The 20,567-nt window shown below is 38.0% G+C and overlaps 4 protein-coding genes across 5 annotated transcripts; 3 read left to right on the forward strand and 1 right to left on the reverse strand.

Moving 5' to 3' along the window:
• The first annotated feature begins 7,454 nt into the window (after positions 1-7,454).
• Positions 7,455-9,199, forward strand: LOC119075458. Its single transcript, XM_037181902.1, has 2 exons — positions 7,455-7,547; positions 7,604-9,199. The coding sequence occupies exons 1-2, from the start codon at positions 7,503-7,505 to the stop codon at positions 8,654-8,656; spliced, it is 1,098 nt and encodes a 365-aa protein (XP_037037797.1). The 5' UTR covers positions 7,455-7,502; the 3' UTR covers positions 8,657-9,199.
• A 2,326-nt stretch (positions 9,200-11,525) lies between these two features.
• LOC119075461 (juvenile hormone acid O-methyltransferase-like) lies at positions 11,526-12,589 on the forward strand. Its single transcript, XM_037181905.1, has 2 exons — positions 11,526-12,263; positions 12,371-12,589. The coding sequence occupies exons 1-2, from the start codon at positions 11,600-11,602 to the stop codon at positions 12,550-12,552; spliced, it is 846 nt and encodes a 281-aa protein (XP_037037800.1). The 5' UTR covers positions 11,526-11,599; the 3' UTR covers positions 12,553-12,589.
• Positions 12,590-15,193: 2,604 nt separating this feature from the next.
• LOC119075462 (sugar transporter SWEET1-like) lies at positions 15,194-18,012 on the forward strand. Of its 2 annotated transcripts, none has more exons than XM_037181906.1 (5): positions 15,194-15,516; positions 15,588-15,665; positions 15,862-16,088; positions 17,495-17,689; positions 17,785-18,012. In XM_037181906.1, exons 1-5 carry the CDS (start codon positions 15,440-15,442, stop codon positions 17,979-17,981), a joined length of 774 nt encoding a protein of 257 aa, XP_037037801.1. In that variant the 5' UTR covers positions 15,194-15,439; the 3' UTR covers positions 17,982-18,012. The 2 variants fall into 2 exon arrangements, with proteins under 2 accessions (XP_037037801.1, XP_037037802.1); XM_037181907.1 differs by having other exon boundaries at positions 15,206-15,516; positions 17,495-17,670; positions 17,832-18,012.
• A 173-nt stretch (positions 18,013-18,185) lies between these two features.
• Positions 18,186-18,979, reverse strand: LOC119075464. The gene is made up of 2 exons (XM_037181908.1): positions 18,879-18,979; positions 18,186-18,806 (listed from the first exon to the last, which is right to left on the reverse strand). The coding sequence occupies exons 1-2, from the start codon at positions 18,960-18,962 to the stop codon at positions 18,297-18,299; spliced, it is 594 nt and encodes a 197-aa protein (XP_037037803.1). The 5' UTR covers positions 18,963-18,979; the 3' UTR covers positions 18,186-18,296.
• Between the last annotated feature and the right edge of the window lie 1,588 nt (positions 18,980-20,567).

The raw sequence follows: 20,567 nt of genomic DNA on the forward strand, positions 1-20,567 counted from the left end.
TCGAACAGAATTTCAACCACATCATCGTCGACGGAATTAAATTACGCCGCGAAGTAGAGACAGCAGCCACACAATTGAAATTGCTACGAAACGAGCATCAAATCGAGTCACCGTACATGATCAAAAGACGATTGCAATTGACGATTAACAGTTCAGCGAGTACGTCATCCGGCTGCAGACATGGTCGTTGTTTCCGAAATTCATCACTGGACAGATATGGCGGTCTCGATCAGAGTTTTCTCACTTCAATCAACAGATCCAGATATTCGCTCGGCGCTGTGGCCATGCCACCGACACCATCCCAGCGGAAACGAACCAGAGAAACGCTTCATAATCAGGTGGCCATCAGGGCCCAATGCAATGTCAATGCACAATCGCCAGTGAATGCGAAAAAGTTCCGATTCCACAGCACTCCAATCAAAATCGACGAGCCGACATCCAGTTCGACCGCACATCGATCAAGTTCCTTAAACATCTCAGCCATAAGCAGCTCCAGTGGTTGTTCATCATCATCATTTGTCGAGGATGATGAATCGTACGGTAGCCGTGGCCGTCGCACCAGTACGATGCTACGTTCATCGATTAAATCCTGCTTCCGTAACGTTCCGAGCTCAAGTGCATCGGTGAAACAATGCAGCTCACCGAAACGGATTTGTTGGACACCGATTGTGAAAGTGAAACGAATTTCGATTTACCAATGACTGGAACCGAATGTGTCGATGAGCGTCGGTTAAGGTAAATTGAAGAGCTGTTTTGTCGTTGAATGTATACGAATGTTTTGTATAGTTTAAGTGAGTTTGTCGTCTGAATTTTTTTATAAAAATAAAATTAAACCAAAAAAACGTCTGCAGTTGTTTGCTACAAATTCTCACAACGTTCCCAAACCAGAAACCCATCAAAAGTCATGTATATTCATCGTCCGTACACAACATCTTTGCAATTTAAATTTCTAATTATTAAAACGAGCAACACTTTACGAGCAAGTACGCACCAAAGGTATTTTTAGTGGGAACCTGACCTGAATTGAACTGGTAAACCAGTCGGAATTGATAATTTTTGCGGCTCTTAGACTAAAAATGATTAATTTCGGTATCGACCCGTTTTCGACCATTGGCTATGATAGCCAGTTTCTTACGATACGGTAGAAATGCCTTGCCTCACATGAATCGAAATCGATTAACAGAGAATTATTGGTCTTTTCTCTTATATGCCCGTGCCACAATAATACACAATCACGGCATAGTAAAATAAACCAGGCAAGAACGGTTCAATTTTGAAATGTCAAATTTGGGACCTAATGCACCGAATGAAAATGAACTCACATGAACACTGACATAAGATGAAGTAATTTTTCTATATCTAGCGCTTGGTTTAATTTACTCTGCCGTGTACACAATCGGACACACAATACAGCCAATATTTCATACATTTCAACATTCGCGATGTGACAATTTTTATAATGGTGTGTATATCACCCATTACGTGTGCGAGTGGCATACCGTGCCGAGGCGTGTTCGATAATTCATTCGATTGCTAAAATACGGATAATTTCTTTAGAATCGATTATCGATATTTTCAAAAAATCAATACCATTCGAATCGACCGACAATCGATAAATTTCAGTCATTATTTATATCTCATATCGATAAAACATTCGATTGATACTGTATCGATTATTGGGAAAACTTTTATCATCGATTGATGATATTCTTCAGTAGAACATGCCTAACCGTGCCTTTCGCATTCGAACGAACAGTCAATTCATTATTGATGGGTAACAAGAGATTGTGGATTTGAGCACTATTTCACAGGACTATTAATGCTTGACGTTGTCGGCAAGTCCTTCTGTCAGTTCATCGAACAATATTTTCATGGACAATGTAATCGAAAATTTAATTTTTAAATTTCGTATCTCAAAAGACCGACTCGAAGGCAGTGCCATCACTGATTTTTGCGGTGTGACGATAACAATTTCCACAATCTACATCAGGTATAAATGCAGGGTAGATGGTGACAATTTATCGAAAGAGAAAATATTGCCAAGGTAACAAGATACGAAGATGGCGAGTAAATTGTGAATAGGTATACCGATCATTACATAGACTTAGTACATTGAGGTATACCTCATCGCATTAATTTTTTTTTATGGCGAACAAAAAATGATGGAAATTCCATGTCATCCCAGATCCTATTGAAATTTTAGTAGAATTTTTAGATCATAATGCATAGCCCATTGAAGTGGAAGTTATGTATTATACCAACGCACTTCAAGCAAAAGTGACAGAGAGATATGCTAATATGACGACTGGGTCGTTTCGACGGATTATAGAGAACAATGACATAATAGTGTAATAGACAGGAATTACGTAGACGAAATCGTGAAGCAAAAGTAAACTCAGTGTAATATACATTTGATACACACACACTTACACATTCAAATTAATTTTGACAATTTCATTAAATCGTTGCTGACTTTTCGAAATGAACTTTTACCACATTAAAGGAAAATTCTATTATCAATTACACATTAACTGTTCACTACCTAATTACACACATTTTCTAACCAATTTTCTTAAACATTTTTTAATTTTGACGATGCGATGTTAACACTTTTATTATAAACTATATATGCGTGACTACTGAACGTGAAAGTTTGTAAATTCAGCCAACTGATTGAATTCTCCGATCGTCGAAATTTCTTTCGATCGAAAAGGAAAAAATCACAAAATTAGTTCAATATTGGGGACAATGAGAGATTGTTTATATGAAATATAAATTTCAGTTCGATAAATATTTAATTGAACACAAAAGAAATCCTTTAAACCAATTTCGAAGAAAAAGTGAAAATGCAAATTTTCTTCGCGCCTACATTTCAAAATAAGTACGAAAATACGTAAGTACCATAAATTTAAGGTACTCACACACACAATTGAATATTTCGTATTTGTTTTTGCTTCACCTCTTGAACAAAATATTTACATAGAAGGCCTATCTATCCCACTATTATATCATTGATAGAGAATATTTGGAATGATTTTGAAATTGGTTGAGAGAAAGTGTATTGAATTCTCTCTCCAAAACCCAACTGCCATTCGACATATTTCCTATATCCGTGGAAACAACCCAGTCGTCATATAGATCGATTAAAAGAGAAATTCGCTCAGTTCCGGTGTATATATAATTTTGGTCGCTGTACGGTATTGTTTAAATTTCCGTTTCAACACAACGGGAAAGAATGAGACACACGCATATTATTTTTGCTATACATCGGCAAACACGCGTACGCGTATATCTTTCCGAAAATAGCTCTCTTTGGATCGGTCTATTAGCAACTCTCTATAAAATTGATCATAGCTGACAGCTGCCAAATAGAGAAGGCAGAGATTGTGGAAATTGTTATGCTTGATTTCCTCTTACGCCGTGAACGCTCCGTTTAGCTAAACCACACCTATTTTTTATTGTTTAAAGAGAAAACGAAGTGCAAATGGAGCGTAAACGGAGTGAGAGGAAATCAAGCATTATCGTCACCACCGCAAAAATCAGCGATGAGCCTTCGACAGTTTCGCCTTTTCCATATGGGCAAAATGGGCAAATGCCCGTGGCGCCCGAAGTAGAGTAAACGAAAATGGCGCCCGAAATCCTTTAAAAATATTTTACTTTAACAAATGGCGCCTATTTTTCCAATTGCCCGATGGCGCCCAAAAGCTAAAGACGGCACTGGCCTTCGAGTCGGTTTTTTGAGATACGAAATTTAAAAATTAAAATCATTTGTTAGGAAATTAAATTTTCGATCACATTGTCTATGAAAATATTGTTCGGTGAAGTGACCGACTTGCCGACAGCGTCAATCATTGAGAGTCCTGTGAAATAGTGCTCAAATCCACAATCTACAGAATTCACCCACTACGAAATTGTCAAATTTGAGAATCCATCTTCAATGAGAAAATGTATGAAAATGTCAAATTTTATGTGTGGCACCCGCGTATCTGTATCTGCCTGACCTCCCCATAGTTTACAGCCTTGAAATAGGGTACTATTTTGTATGAAATTGTTTTCAGTTTCAGTTTCAGTACCCTATTTAGAGTACCACCAACACACTTCAAACTTGACAGTGAGTCACACACACAACTGTAAAAGATCATTTCATACAAAATAGTACTATTTGACAGCTTTCGACTATGATCACTTTTTCTATAAGTGCCTTGGTATCACTCATGCTTGAAGGGCGTTGACTTTACCGAAACACGACATTTTTGACAAATAGAAACGCGAACTAAAGAATCTTACTCTCCAATTTGATCGGTCCATAAATAAAGCTGAATGCTACAATTCACGCCTTAAGTGTGACTAAAATTTGAATTTTAAGTGAACGATTCGGTGAAAAAGTGAACCAAAAAATATATTTCAACGCTTCATTGTATGAAAATGACGTTACGTTAGAAAGACCTCCGCACTTTCCATTTTGAATTTCGACCGCACTTTCGGCGTGAATAGCACTGCACCTATAGCGTTTACACTCGTATGTTAGAAGTCAAAAAGCCTCCAAATTGTGTTACATGTATGCGTTTTACATTTGCATGTTTTACATCACACGAAGAAATCATGACTCCAACATCCGGACTGGCTCGAAAACACCTTGTTTGTAAAAGACCCAAAAATTAAGAATTTCCATTAAAACGAGCCATCAGAACAGTCGGAGCGTTTGCTGCGACTGAGCCCCGTACAAACCCGTATATCTATTGCGTACGTGACCCTAGTGCGTCTGTCACCCTACTTTGACCGTAAGCCTATGCGCCGGTTAAAGTAGTTAAAGTAAAATTATTATGTAATGTGTACATCTTAGAAATTGCGCATAGCGCAATTACGAAGCCCCGTACGACGTTCCTTTCAAATAAAACAAAAATTTCAAATAGCCCTAAAATTTTAATTTATTGAGTATAAATACACATAGGGCCTAGTATCGGCCTCAGTCCGAGGATCCAATTTTTTTTTTTCAACTACATTCTATTCGGCCTTTGATTACCTTCCAAATGAAACAAAAAATACGAAAAACGGATGAAATTTGCTCGAGTTATATGTAAAATACACATAGGGCCCTAGTAGCGGCCTTAGTCCGAGGACCCAAATTTAATTTTTTTTTCAACAACATTCTATTCGGTGTTCGATTATCTTTCAAATGAAACAAAAATTACGAAAAATTGATGAAATTTGCTCGAGTTATATGTAAAATACACATAGGGCCCTAGTAGCGGCCTTAGTCCAAGGACCCAAATTTTTTTTTTTTCAACAACATTCTATTCGGTGTTCGATTATCTTTCAAATGGAACAAAAATTACGAAAAACGGATGAAATTTACTCGAGTTGTATGTAAAATACGCATAGGGCCCTAGTAGCGGCCTTAGTCCGAGGACCCAAATTTTTTTTTTCAACAACATTCTATTCGGCCTTTGATTACCTTCCAAATGACACAAAAATTACGAAAAACGAATGAAATTTACTTGAGTTCTATGTAAAATACACATAGGGCCCTAGTAGCTTTTCACTTCTAAGGCCCTACCTCACGGTCCACTCAACCGATTTTAAAAAACTTTTTTTTCCTGGATTGGTATTGACAATACCTATCATTTGCCGTGTCATTTACATTTCCATCGTTTATTTTGCCATAAATATCACCAAAAGACCTTAAATCACTTGGGTGGCCCTAACTCACGAAGGGCCGACCCGAATATGCCCATCTTCGAACTTAGCCTCACTATTTCAACTATCTTTCAGGGAAAATTTTTGAAATCGGATTTGATTTACTCAAGATATCGACGTGACAGACAGACGGCCCAAATTTTTATTGCGGATTCGTCATCTATGAACATAGGCAAACACTTTGCCCTTACCGTCTGCTTCGAATTCCATCAATTACACACGGCATCGTAATCCTATAAGCCCCTTCGTACTTCGTACGGGGCTAAAAATCGGATATCTGCTTGACCTCCCCAAAGTTTACAGCTTTGGGGACATCGCCCTAAATATGTTTTTGGAGTAACGACATGAATGGAGTCATTCATTCAGAGGATGCACCGTTTGTTGCAAATCGTCAATAGAGGACAGTGCTACAAATTGCAGAGAAATCATAACAGCGTTGCGCCATCTGTTATCATTTCTCTGGCAAATTATAATCAGCGGTAAAAATTCCAAAATAGATTTTTTGTGGAACTAAACGTCTGTGATTCATCGCATCGTGTTGCTGATGTAATAAATGACCTTGTTTGTTATTGATTCAGAGCTTTTTTTTGTTATTTATTATTTGCCGAACAAAATTTATTCATGAGATCGGTGATACCGCAGCAATGTGCGTCACAGAATCTTCAAATAGGACCTGTGTATAATCGAATGTTCTGAAAATATGCAACCGATTAGCTTGTTTCTTTACTCAAAATTGAAAATTTTTCCATAAAATTAAAATCAAATGAAAAACAAAGCTAAAGGCTGGTACACACTCAGCGTGATAATCCATTAAATCACTCAATTGACTTGTTTGAGTCATGAGAGTGAAGATTGCAGCTCGAGTCAAAGAACAAAAAAAACAACACTTCGAAGAACGTTAGTTGACTTCATTGGAATGCGTGCCCCATGCGCTTTTCCACAAGGTCACATACAAGCTTCAGTTAAGTGACTAAGTTTCTACAAAACGATTGAACTGAATTCAACCTGTTCAACCTGCGAGCATTAAATCTTCAGAAAGGAAATCTCCAAAATTCAGTTAAGGTTCTTTGTGCCACTTCGCCTAAAAAACCTATGAATTACCAGCTTTTCTAATGGTAACATAACAGTATGCTGTGACCCACTAACTAATGGAAAATACTGACTCGCTTTTGGTAAGTGTGTCAAAACCTTAAAACGAACATTCATCTTAAAACTGCACACAAGGTGTTTTAAATATGTTTCAATTGTATTGGGTTAAATTATTACAACGTCTATTGATTCAGCTTTAGTATTGTGTAAGTTAGCTACTATGACACATTTAAACGACGGTAGAAACACATCGCAAAATTTCGTGTACCGCTGATCAGCACGCATTATGATCTCTCGCAAATTTTCGAAAAACGATCATTGAATTTAGGACCGCACGAGTGGCGCCACCAGTAACACTGAGTCAAAATTGACATTAGAACAAAAGAATTCTGTCAATTTTCAAAAAAAAATCAGTTTTTGTATTGTTTACTCTTTCACGGATTTCTCATGGAGTACTTTTCATTAAGTGGAAACCATACCTAAGTCTGAATTCACAGTCATCTGTTTTCATTCCGTTTTGCGTCAGTGTTTATGACAGTTGGCATTTCACACAATAGAGCACCCTACACACAATGACGCGAATTACAACGGCAAAGTACCCGACAGAATTGAACATGGTTTTCAGGAGTGCGTTCCCCTTCGACTTTAACGTTCCGAATAATAAAAATATTGAAAATTGAGATCCGTCGATCAAAAACGGTTAAGGTGTCGAAATAATGAAGTTCTTAAAATTATCGGTGATTTTTGTGCTTTTATTTGCGGTAAGAACGAATTTCAAATGTGAATTGTTTGTCTCTTCAATGGGTGTTCTTAACAGGCTGTAAGCGCTACCAATGCTGCTGATTGCAGAAATTGCGAAAAGCCGCACAGAGACAAAGTTAGCTACACTGTCAGAACGGTATGGTCAAACTACAGAAGAAAAGACCAATGTCAGCATTCGTGCGTTCAAAACTGGGAAGAGGAGGTTCAGAAATATTATGACGGATGTGAAGATGCTACATCGGGATATGAAGGTGAGGCGAACGAACGAGCTGCCGTAGTAATGGCTTCATTCCGGGAATTCCTCTCGATATTGATGAAATACGCTAATTCCAACTCAACGATATTAAGCTCCAGCGGAACGTCCATGATAAAATCGATGGGGAAGTGCAATAAGCTGGGCAAGTCTTCGATGGTGATTCTCACTGAATTCGAAAAAGTTTTCCCGTCGGTCTCAAATGATATGAATAAAGTGGCATTGAAGTTAAGCGATCACATTGGCCATCTTGCAGAATCCTTTACGGATGCTGTTCAGGAGCTCAGTGGCGTATTTTCAAAATATATGCGAGATCTTCTGTTCAGTTGCAGATTGACTGAATGTAAAAAGGAAGTTAGCTACGAACCGACGCTACGAAAATTGCAAAAACTTATGAATCTGATGGCGCTTATTTCGGAGACGCTATTTAAGGAATCCGACGCTAAAATCGAAGTACAAGAGTCGGTGCTCGTGATGGTGTTGATTACTTGGTGGTTCCAGATCGTAGTGCAAGGGAAACTTACGACGACCATGGATCTACTGCTGAAAAATAATCGTGCGATATCACAAAACTTCACGTCGCTGTCGTTGTCATTTGATTATGTGCTGGTTACGATTACCCAAGCCATTTCTGGCGTCGTGGTGCCACTTGTCAACAGTTTCAAAGAATTTCTAAGCATTTTTGTCAACACAATTTTGGCTTTGAATACGGCGATAAAGGACATCTTCGGTGTATTGAACGGATTGACCGTAACTGTTGGAGAAATAGCACGGAACCTATTCAAGGGTCTCGAGGGCACATCGGTTTCATCAGGACGAACTAATATTGTAAAGGGAGTGAGGGGTTCCAATTAACTTTGCTGTAACATTTGTCTTCCTATACACTACCAACGGCAATATAGAAACTTTTTACCTTGTCTGTTTTGTACGATTGCTTTTTAGGCACTTCGGGTTACAACTCGCGAGACTCTCTAAAATCAATCATACACAACAGACACGGAATCCAAGATTCTTAAAGAACTGGTCAAGACAGTTTTGAATTGATCACGAAGACGGTGGCATAAAAATTGCTTTATGGTTTGTGAAAGCGTACATGACGATTTCAACTTAACAAAACAAAATTGTTCAATTTTCACACAATATGTAGTGAGTTAATAAATTTGATTCCACCCGCCTTCATGGGTGTCTTACCCTGTTCTTTCAGAACCTTGACGGAAACCACTGTTATAATATAAGGAATGCGAAGAGGAAATCGTTCTGTGTTCAAATAAGGTAAATGTTGCATTTCGCGTCATAGACACGAAATGCAATTCTCTCCCAGTGGCGCACAGGGCTTTTGATGTGAAAACAGTGCGCATAATGATTTTGCTTTTTCGTACTGTGCTAGAGCGCACCTAAGCTGAGCCTCGTATGCCATAATCAAGATAAATATATGGGCGGAGGTGGTTTTTAAGCAATTTTGTTATTTTAAAGACAGGGAGAGATGGCGTTTAAAGCAAACTTTCGTGCCAGAGAAATGATAATAGATGGCGTTGCTTCCGCCCTCTGCTATTATTTCTCTGCTTTTCATTCCATAAACGAAATAGAGAAAAATCCAGAGAAAACCTGAATAATTCTGGCACTCTATTGACGATTTACAACAAGCATACGACGCGTAGCGGAAATATATAGGATTTAATGGAGGGATTCTTTTGAAAAACAGCCTGCCGAAATCGGGCGCATTTTCTATTCGAATTTTTTTTATATGTGCCTAGAAAGGACTTCGACCCTAGAAGCCAAAACCACTTTCAAAAAAATTCTTCGAAGCTTGTGTGTGGCTGGTAAAAGGTGAGCAAAAACCGAAAAATTGCAATTTTCTTACAAAAATTTCTCCAGTTACACGAGCCGTACAGGGTCGTGTGGGGTGTCATTAGAAAGGTAATCACATGTACTATCGAGGGGTGACGCACTTCCATTTAATCCATTAAATCCATTTAATCCAAAAAATTTTTTTTAGTTTTACCGAAATAATTAGGCTACCCACCTGAAAAATTTGTAAAGTAATTGCGAAAAATAGATTTGCACGATCCCCAGCTCGTTTAAGTACTCGTGAGTTTTAGGATTTTTTTTTTTTGTTAAAAATGGTATTAAATTTATTAATTCATTTAATCCATTTAATCCATTTAATCTAGAAGTGAGTCACCCCTCGTGTACTATTGAGCCGAATAGGGACTTGATGGTTTTAAAATTCATCCACACTGAAAATGTGCAGTTGAAGTTTTCAACCGAAGACTTACACAGTTCTTACTGAAATTTCTCGAGGTACACAAAGCGTACATGGTCGTGTGGGGTATCATTTGAAAGGTAATTGTATGTTCTTTTGGGCCAAGTAGGCTTTTATGTGGTTTGAATACATATGCGATGAAACAGAAGTTGAAATGTTTAAGTGCATCACCTAGATCTATGTTCCGGGATCGGCAAAGACCTTAAGCTGATAAATCGTTGCAGTCTAAATGGGACTTACTGTTGTCAAGCTCCGTAACACAGTCGAATTGATTACTTTCTCACATGAATGGGCTTGGGTATCGATACATCAGTTATCAATATGTCTTGATAGTATCAAGTTGATACGTAATTAATCATTACAATACATTATCTATGAGTAGATAGTAAAGACATGCTATTTGTATGTTGTGCACCAACAGTACGGTGCGAATTAGTGAAAATGTTTGTGAATGGTAATGCCTTGAACAGGCATAGTAGTTCTTTTATGACAAGACTTGCAAGTTTGTTAAAGTTATTTATCTAACGACATACCAACCGTGGTAGATACAACGTTTTTCGCAACTTTAGGCCATAATCACCTTTCCAATGCAAAACAAGTCCTACATGTTGTACCGAAATTCACGTGTATGCAGAAATTCATTTGAACGATCAAGAAGGCTGCAATAATACACATTGCAATGTGATGAGACGCGTTGTATGTAAATCAAGTAGTCAATGCTTAGTATATACTCTTCAACAATAGGTTTCTTCCATCGTACTGTAAAAACGAACTTTGACAAGCCGAACACGAACCGATGTCATCCATAGAAACATAACCACAACTTTTTTCCTTTGTTATTTTGACATTTTCATTATAAATAATGTTGAGGTTATGGCTCTATGGATGACGGTTTGACTTTTCATTTTGCCTTGGAAGAAACGTATACGTTAGGTATAATTATGACACTCTATAATGGCTATAGTCGCTGATTTGTCGTCAAAAAAGTGTGGGTGTGGGAGGTTCGAATTCTGGTCAATTTCATTTATAAAAATTCAGTCGTCGTTGAAGAGGTAATAGGTTATGTAGCGTGCGAAAAAAAAGTTCGTATTTCACTGTGTACAGTGAAGTAAATACCTTCAAAACGACATTAAATGGAAGCATGGAAAGGTGATGATTATGGCCCGGAATTGTGAAAAAACAACAGAATTCCTCAACGCGGGCATTTTGAATTTTGTACGCTTTTCCACAGTATTCTTATTCTGTTTTGGAAAGTGATTTCTACAAAATTTCATTATCATCGATTACGCAAGTCACTTAGGTCACTTAGCAATGAACTAGGCAGCGATAAAGCCACCATAAAGACAAGCAATACAACATCGAAAGGACTATTTTCGATAAAGCTGTGACGCCCGTATTCCGACGTAATGTACCCCTCGGTAGAATGTTATCTTTGCTAACGTTGGGAATGATAGAAATCTTTTATAAGAAAATATATTTTGTGCAGCAGATCTTTACTACACTCGTCGCAGTGCGTTTCGAAAGTCACAGTGAAAATGTTGAAAAAAATTGGTTCAAAAATGTTCAAACCTGAGTTATGGGAATCCAATAAACCGAATACTCCACTTGTGCGTGCGCTAATGGAAGAATACAAGGATAAGTTCAATTGGCGTGCCGATGGTAGAGATTCTCTAATGGATGTTGGTTGTGCCGGTGGAGGGCATACCATGGAATTCGTTCTCCCGATTTTGCCGAAAAATTTCGATCGTTTAATCGGTATCGATAATTCATCGGAAATGATTGCTTACGCCCACAAAACATATTCGCGACCAAACATCGAATTCAAGACATTCGATATCGTCGAAGGTGATACGAAAAAACTGCCACAGGTTGATCATATCGTATCGTTATACGTTTTCCATTTGTTGTCTGATCATGAAAAGGCTGTGACCAACATGTTCGATGTGTTGAAGCCGGGCGGCGATTGCTTCTTAGCGCATCTACGATACTTTGGTTTGTACACTGCATATGAGCTAATCTCACGTGATCCAAAGTGGTCGAAATACATAACCGATGTGAATGACGTGATCATACCATCATACTTTTCGAAATGTCCCGAGTCTGATTTGGAGCAGTTGCTAAAGAAATGTGGCTTTAAGAGCGTAGAAGTAAGTTCTAGGGAAGCGAGCTTCGAGGTAGGAGATTTTAATGTTCTTAAAGGTGAGTGATAGAAAGGTATTAACATGTACAGAGCCTCTAGATGTAGTAAAATGAAAACGGCAGCTCATGCGCCCACCATTAACGATTTTTTCTCACATTTATTTTAGATCTTATTAAAACGGTAGCGTCACTCTATAAAGGAATCCCACTAGCGCAACATGATGATTTTACCAATGACTTGACTCATCATGCAATAGATGCCTTCAATTCATTTTCATACAACAAACATTCGACTACAAGCAAAGTGTTTTTCCCAGGTGCGACTTTAGTTGCGTACTCTAAAAAGTAGAAATGTAAAGAAAAATCTGTGTTTCAGTGCTATAAACACAATAAAAATGAAATATCAAAACGATCTATCGATAAAAACTGATAAGCTTCGAGTCGTTGATCAATCTTCCGAGCAACCGTTGTCTCTAATCACAACCCGTCGTCATACGTTTACGAGAAAAAACGAATCTATGAAAGATACTTCTCGAGACACATGAGTATGGTTACAAAGTCTAGACAAAATACCATTATCCTACCAAAAAACTGGGGAACACGTAATTAACTGGGTGCATCAATGGCGTTTACAATAAGGAATGTGACACCCCTCTTACTAAATGTGTTATCGTAAAGATCCTCAAAAGTGGATGCTTTCAAACTAATTTATTTCACCGGAAACGTACATACATTCAAACTAAAGTTCCGGTAAAACGCAATTTATAAGATTACCGCCGACATTTTATTTCTACTGGGTCATCACTTTTGAGCCTCACATCGCTCACATCCCACCAAACGACAATATTGTTGTTTGTTTACATGATTGGCCATAATACATTTATCATAATTTTGGTGGCTTTGACGAATATTTTAAGTCAACCGCTAAGCGAAGTAGCACATTTCCGCACAAAATCTGTATTAAATCACATCGAAATCACCGAAATTATTTCAATTTTCACAACCGACACTAAATTTTTGTGTTGGTGATTTGATGTTTCAAAAACAATACTCATTTTAAGATTAACGACTTTGACGACGATTTTCTTCGTTAAACCATATTTGACTAAGTTCAGAGTGGATGTGATTTGGGTGTGAAATTGAGTGGGAAGTGCTATTTTCGTAGATTTTCTTTTTGTAATTTCTTTTAAATGAGACAATATTTTGAGACTGCCCGATATACGAGTTTCTTATTTTTCGTGTTTCTGCTGATCTGTGACAAAAAATCGTGAATAAAATCCTTATTTTGACAGATCTAAATTATGTTCAGGAAAATAGTATTTTATTGCCTATCCACTCGGAATATTGTTGCTACGTGTACAATTCCCACCCGCGGAAAGCTGTCGTTACATGTGGGAACTTTTTTATTACATCACAAGTGAAGGAATATGAAAATTCATTACATACTAGGAGATTTTCATTACTTATCAGCAAATCACTTATCACACGAAATATTCTTTAGGTATTTATAGCACTGAAATTGAAACAATGACTCGCGATGTTGTTTAAGTTTCGATACCACAAACTTTGTGACTTGAATTAAGGGACTAGATTCGTTTTAAACGTTTCAATGCAACAACATATTTTTTTGTTGGTTTTGTGCTCGCCTTCGGCTCGGATATGCAAACTCTTCACCTGTCAAAATAACCGTTTCCAAAGCTTGCTGCTTAAAACCACACTTGTGAGTTAGGCTCGCATCACAAAACTGATCCCTCGTGTAATGAACTACCTCCGCAGCATCCAATGTAATCTACTGTGACATGACTATAGATGAAAAGTGGAGTTTTAGTGTGAATTTTGTTGATCCGAGACGTAGCCGAAGTCAATAAGCACACGAGAACTATACTTTTCAACTTTTTGTCCTGATTAATGTAACGAATTTTACATGCTGAGGGCGTCGAAAGTAGTGCTTGGAACATGGAAAGTGCGTTTTTGGACATGCTACATCATGTAAAAATGTATTACAGAATCATATTTATCGAAAAAATGATGTTGAGGAAAGTACTGTTAAGAAAATTGTTAAAATAGGGTAAAATACGTCTTGAAAGAATGTAAAAATGAAAAATAGCTGAATCATCTGCCACTTTGTGACGCAAAGTTTTTTTGGTAAAATTTTTCTTCTAGAATTTTTTTCGGATAATTTTTGCTTTGACAATTTTTGCGTACAAGCGCAGAATGCGTCACCTTCAGCGATATCAGTTGTTTTGGAAGTATGCCCAGAGACTTGCGTCACTTTTGCTCTTTGAGTGTTTTTGACTGATTCACGTTACCGCATCCATTGAACCAACTCACTTCAAGCTGCCAAATTTGGTTTGAAACGAGATTAAATAGGTACCGCCGATCACCAATCACTTTTCTTTTCATATTTATAATGAGTGATGGACAAGAACTTCACACAGGAAAATATTAGCCTAAACCCCTGAGCCGTTTCTGAGAACCAGTGGATGCGACCACTGAAAGCAGTCAGGTACAGCCTGAGCACATATTTTAATGGGGATCGGTAGAGGGAACAATTCTAAGATCTACTGTGCAAAATTTTTAATTGAGTACCATTTTGTATGAAAAATGTTCCCAGATTTTTTTACAGTGCCAAAATCTGTTTGATACACTGTCCCGATTCTCTACCACTTAGAGTACCACTTTCAGAGTAACTGGTGCCATTTCACCACTGTTGCTGAGCGATGAAAAGAAGAATTTTGTTCTGTGTAAATATCATCTTCTACTACCGCCTCGACCGCTTATAGATCCGCGCCTGAACTTTGAACAACAACATCTCTTACTCTGCAACTGAAATTTCCAAGGTCACCATGCTACAATCGCTACCAATAGAGATATTAATATCAAAACTGCTTATGATGTAAGTTGATTGAGCGGATCGAATACAAAGAAACTACTCAACAATTTGCTTGACATTTACTTCGGCTGTTCGGCTACATACCTATAGTTTACATCACAGACAACAAAACTCTTTCTTTCTTCGCCTATATCAAAACCGTAGGTAGGTAATTTAGTTCAAAAATTTGTTTAAAGGTCGTCCAGGTATTTACATGTATCAACAGATGTTATTCATTAATTCGTACACAGTGAGAGCTGACGTGTGTGTTGTTATCGCGCTAAATAATATTCTGTTATCGCACACGGTTAAAATGGTTAATTACGTTTCGTGTACGAATCGGTTCAATTGACAAAATAAATAAATGTCCACCATTAACTGGTTAGACATTGTTTCGGTTGCAGCAATTGTAACATCGGTTCTTCAGATTTTAACCGGATCGTAAGTGTGCACCGATTCAGACACATTTGCTGAATTTTAACATGTAATTAATACTTCCGCGTAATACGCAGCCTTGTGTGCTGCAAATACATTAGGAAACAGTCCACCGGTGAATCGTCAATATTCCCATTCGTAAGTGGATTTCTATCGTAAGTTGAACGTAATGAATGAATCGTATGTGGACAATAGGGGTAAACCGTTGCCCTTGTTCGAATTAGTGCAGCTAGACTGTATATTTGAAACGGAAAATTTTGCATGTCAAAGCTTGTGGTCAAAGTCAACGGTTTTTCCCCTGATGTACACTGACATCAGATTCGCACGTTAAATGCGCAATATATCGAAAAGGTGTAGCCTGTGGCTGTTGTACGGCTTACTTACTCAAGTGCTAACTGTGATCATTGTAAATGGAATTGGCACGTTATTGTTCCTATCCTACACAATCACGTTCTTCGTGTACACACCGGACCGAAGTAAAAGTGTGAAATACATTTTGGTCACAAAACTCATCCTATTCGCAGCCGTTGTGTATGTACGTTACGATCCGAATGTGACGAGGTCCACGCATTTTATTGGTAGATATGTGGGAACTGAGTAGTTGGCACAGGTCAATTAACTATTCGAATGCAGATATCCTTTTGTTAACTAGAACAGTTGTTGACATGAAAGAGTATGATTGTTAATCAGTTTCAGGCGAACCGTAGATGAAGAAAGATTTAAATAAAATTTGATTCGTTTACGTTGAGAAAAGTCGGATGTTTTATTAGGCTACGGCCTTGCCTGATCCTATATGGGGGCTCAACCGCTTTTGGACCTTTAAGGGATGTAAATTGTGAGAAAAATTAAAAGACATTTGAGAAAATCCATTTAAAGTTTGCAAAGTGAATTGTGTAAAGACGATTTTGAACAATAGAAAACCGAAAGTAAATGAAAAGAAGCACGTGGAGAAAAGAATCGCAAAGAGTCCGGGTGAATGCTGAGTGGGTTTACGCCGAACAAATCGCAAAGAGTCCGGGTGAATGCTGAATGGGTTTACGCCGAACAAATCGCTAAGAGTCCGGGTGAATGTTGAGTGAATTTACGCCGAACAAATCGCAAAGAGTCCGGGTGAATGCTGAGTGGATTTACGCCGAACAAATCGCAAAGAGTCCGGGTGAATGCTGAGTGAATTTACGCCGAACAAATCGAAATGAAGATAACAAACAACTGCTAAGAAGTAAAGAATGAGATGGGACGAAAAGAAGCTGGAAAGAAATCGAACACGCAACGCGACGAAAAAGTAATTTTAAAGTTGGCATACGAACTTTAAAAGTTCCAGAAACATCGAATCGACAGCAACGTGGTGTATACAATTCGAAACAATAAGCAGGTTGGCGAGACAACAACAAAAAACAGATCGAACAGTGACTTGCAGTACAATTGTCGCTTATATGTTGAACTTCGATTTGGTTGGTAAATCGGAATCGTGCGGCAAGGCTGGTTGTATAATTTTCGGATCATACGATGCGACGACTTGGATAATTTTGAGTTTCGAATATACGAGGAATGTGGACGATTTTGATGTGAACATGAAACGTTGCAATGGCGATGAATATGGCAAAAGTGTTAGGATTTATCATTCGTTACATTTGTGAATTTACCATTCGTTATATTTGTAAAGAGGGTTGTGTGGTTGAACACATTTGAGGTCAAATGTTTTGTTAAGAGGGGGTTGTGTGGGAACTGAGTAGTTGGCACAGGTCAATTAACTATTCGAATGCAGATATCCTTTTGTTAACTAGAACAGTTGTTGACATGAAAGAGTATGATTGTTAATCAGTTTCAGGCGAACCGTAGATGAAGAAAGATTTAAATAAAATTTGATTCGTTTACGTTGAGAAAAGTCGGATGTTTTATTAGGCTACGGCCTTGCCTGATCCTATAGATATGCTGACCATCATTATAACTTAGTGGACAAACGGTGAGATAATTCCTTTTACAGGCTTACTATGCTGCCTGGTCTTTGTGGTCTTTTGTGCAGCGCCACTGTCGATGCTCTTCAATGTGATAGAGACGAAGAGCACCGAAATTCTGCCATTTCCACTGATATTGGGATCGTGTGTCGTTTCACTGATTTGGTTTGTGTACGGGTACATGATTGAAGACACATTCATACAGGCAAGTAATTATGCGATGTCAAGGTTGTATATGAGTAGGTTAGCTCCAGTGAAAAAATGGCGATCGGCGTCACCTTCTTATATACAACCTTGGGTTGGGCGATGACGATGATCATTTTGTTGTTCTTTCTCTTTACAAAAAATATTTTCAATTGGTTGCAGATACCAAATTTCCTGGGATTTCTTTTATCGATATCGCAGCTCGTTTTATTTTTTATTTATCCCAACCACCGCCACGAACCGTTATTGGGATCGACTGATCAGCAGATTGTTTTTGTCGTTTCGGATAATGTACCGTACAAGACATTTTAATTCGAAATAAAGGGCGCGAAATATTGTTGTTACAGCAAATGTTTCTTTCCACGTCATCACTCCATGGCTGGACGGGCGATGTCGCGATGTTGATTTTTGTACGAATGTGTATGGTTAACTCAGTTTAATACCAGGCAAATAGGGAAAATAGGGAAGGGCTAGCTAAGTGTTAAGAGACCGAAATGAATAAACCATTGATATCGTTTACTCTCTATCTCTATCTCTTTATTCGTAATTTCTAAATCAGTTGGCTAAATTCGAATAAAATTCTTCATTTCAATATGTGTCCTGTCGTGATTTGATCCATTGTACCATTTACCGAAAGGATTTACTTAATGTTTGAATAGGCGGCAATACGCGGTCTTCAACTATCCAACGCAGTTGGTTGTTATTACCTGTCCCTCGAGTTGACGTAATTTCCAACGACCAGCTGTGGCGTTCCTCCATCCAATTTTTTCCTATATAAGGATTGCCTGCTACAATTACGAAATAAACGCCCTCAGGAGCCGTGTACTTGGTCGTACATTCCAGTCCAGACAAAGCACCATGGCTTGTCATGGCAAACACCGACGACTGTTTCGAACCGATTTCGTGTTCGGGAAACAGATTCGGAGCATAGCCGCCGTGAACACATTCGTTTTTATTCAATTTGAACGTTAGGCCGGATTTGTTGAAAATTATAACGTCCGTAGACCGGGCTGCCGTTGCATTTCCAAATATCTCCAAATGAAGTCTGTCTAGAGCTGTTTGGGTAAAAGGTGCTCCATATTGTGTGGCCTGACGGATTAGGTCCGGAATCGCAGATGCAATTGCAGTTGAAACTGCCTGTTCAAAAATGGTTTTACGGGTTGTCCGAGCGAGGGAGACAATTTTTGTCAATCACAAAATGAGACTCACTTGACAAGAAGCAACATTGTCGGTGATGATAGCACACAAAGTAAGAGCTAATGTAGCCAAAACGAGTTTACTGGCGAACACCATTTCTCCGATTCCAACGAGCGTCGAGATACTGAATCCAATTTGGCACAACGATTGCGATTTATAGTAGTCAGTTCCATGAAGATCAAGGGAAATCCTGACTTATCTAAAAAATTTGATAAAGAAATGGGTTTTCCAGAAAAATAACATCACAGTTCCAACAACCAACACATGACCTAACGACCTTTTATCACTTGTACTTACACATTTAAAATGTGATGTGATAACTTATTCAAATGAATTTTTCATGCTAGCGTGTGGTATATTGTACTTTACGTCACTGTCCAAGGGAATACAAGTAGCTATATGTCACGTGTTCGACTCCCGTGTCAGACATAGTTCATAGGGGTTTCCCGAATCGTAAATGATCAGTCTCTAATGTTAACACTAGTCAGCTCTATCGACCGAAAAACCAAGAATCTGATTCTAAAATATCAACCACTAGCTCTAATGTTCTAATAAATCAATCATACGATTTACAAATCAGAATTGTAAAATCTCTCAAAAATATGGGTGTGCATAACAGGTACCATTGACGGCATAGGTGCTTGGCAAGCATCAGTTTTCCTGCCCGTCTTATCTTACTTCACTATTACAGTGAAAATGCACCTACCACCCTCTAGCATATAACAGTTATTTCAATGACTACATTTTAGTGTGAATAATGTTAATCTGAGTCGTTGCCGAGGTCAATAAACGCATGAAAACGAGACTTTTTATTTGTATCCCGAGTTATGTAATGAGTTTTACATGCTAAGGACATTGAAAGTAGTGCCTGAAACATAAAAAGTACTGTTTTCGACGCATGCAGCATGTTATATAACTAATGTAATCGCTTCACCTTCACCGACACACTTGTCAAACAACAGATTTGCAAGCTTGCAAGCCAGTAACGTAATATACTATTACCGTTACGAAGGGCTATCGATACCGACTTTAGGAATAACACGACAGAGTAAAGTTAACCAGGCAGGAGCGCTTGTTTGACTAGGGACCTGAATAATCTAGTAGCCTTGTACTTCAATTTTTTTAAACATACATTTTATGAAGGACTAGAACTTGTCATTATTTTTGTCATCATTGTCGATACAGGTGAATAGCCGTATTATGTGTCAGGATAAATAGCAAAAACCATGTTCAAAACAACGTTGAAGTAAAAGATTTGTAGTCAGTTTCTTGAAAATAGTTTGATCAAATGAATTAATAGATCCGATTGCAGAGCTGCTGACGTCTGTGGTTAAAATGATTATAATTTGTGTGAAAGCATGTCAGATCAAAATAGTATGAAAAAAAAACGAGCGCACAATTTCAATCGTCATCTAACTGGTAAGTGTTAGGTCTTATCATTAAAGTTGAATTTTGTTGATTGATGTAATTCATCTGAGCTGAATTCTATAAGGTCATATGGTAAGATTTCGGCAAAGAAATTCAATCGCCCTTATCAAAGAGATCAGTGATATCCCGCTCATTATATGAAACAGAAACAACTAACCGAGACTTCTAATAAGTCTTGGCTTCCACTAGAAAATTGTCAGAAATTTCTAAAAAAATAAAATAAAATGAATCAACAGTCCCAGAGTACGACTGGCGTCTTATAATTCTGAATTG

This window comes from Bradysia coprophila, unplaced genomic scaffold (assembly GCF_014529535.1).
Source record: "Bradysia coprophila strain Holo2 unplaced genomic scaffold, BU_Bcop_v1 contig_211, whole genome shotgun sequence".
Classification (NCBI taxonomy): Eukaryota; Metazoa; Arthropoda; class Insecta; order Diptera; family Sciaridae; genus Bradysia; species Bradysia coprophila.

Excerpts from the sequence above, each read along its gene's own strand:
- LOC119075458 (XM_037181902.1), top strand. The coding sequence starts at position 7,503 with ATGAAGTTCTTAAAATTATCGGTGATTTTTGTGCTTTTATTTGCG. Across the intron at positions 7,548-7,603 it reads TTTTTGTGCTTTTATTTGCG|GCTGTAAGCGCTACCAATGC; the intron begins GTAAGAACGAAT and ends TGTTCTTAACAG.
- LOC119075461 (XM_037181905.1), top strand. The coding sequence starts at position 11,600 with ATGTTGAAAAAAATTGGTTCAAAAATGTTCAAACCTGAGTTATGGGAA. Across the intron at positions 12,264-12,370 it reads AGATTTTAATGTTCTTAAAG|ATCTTATTAAAACGGTAGCG; the intron begins GTGAGTGATAGA and ends CATTTATTTTAG.
- LOC119075462 (XM_037181906.1), top strand. The coding sequence starts at position 15,440 with ATGTCCACCATTAACTGGTTAGACATTGTTTCGGTTGCAGCAATTGTA. Across the intron at positions 15,666-15,861 it reads TTCGTAAGTGGATTTCTATC|GTGTAGCCTGTGGCTGTTGT; the intron begins GTAAGTTGAACG and ends TATATCGAAAAG. Across the intron at positions 17,690-17,784 it reads GGCAAGTAATTATGCGATGT|TTTTGTTGTTCTTTCTCTTT; the intron begins CAAGGTTGTATA and ends TGACGATGATCA.
- LOC119075464 (XM_037181908.1), bottom strand. The coding sequence starts at position 18,962 with ATGGTGTTCGCCAGTAAACTCGTTTTGGCTACATTAGCTCTTACTTTG. Across the intron at positions 18,807-18,878 it reads ACAATGTTGCTTCTTGTCAA|GCAGTTTCAACTGCAATTGC; the intron begins GTGAGTCTCATT and ends ATTTTTGAACAG.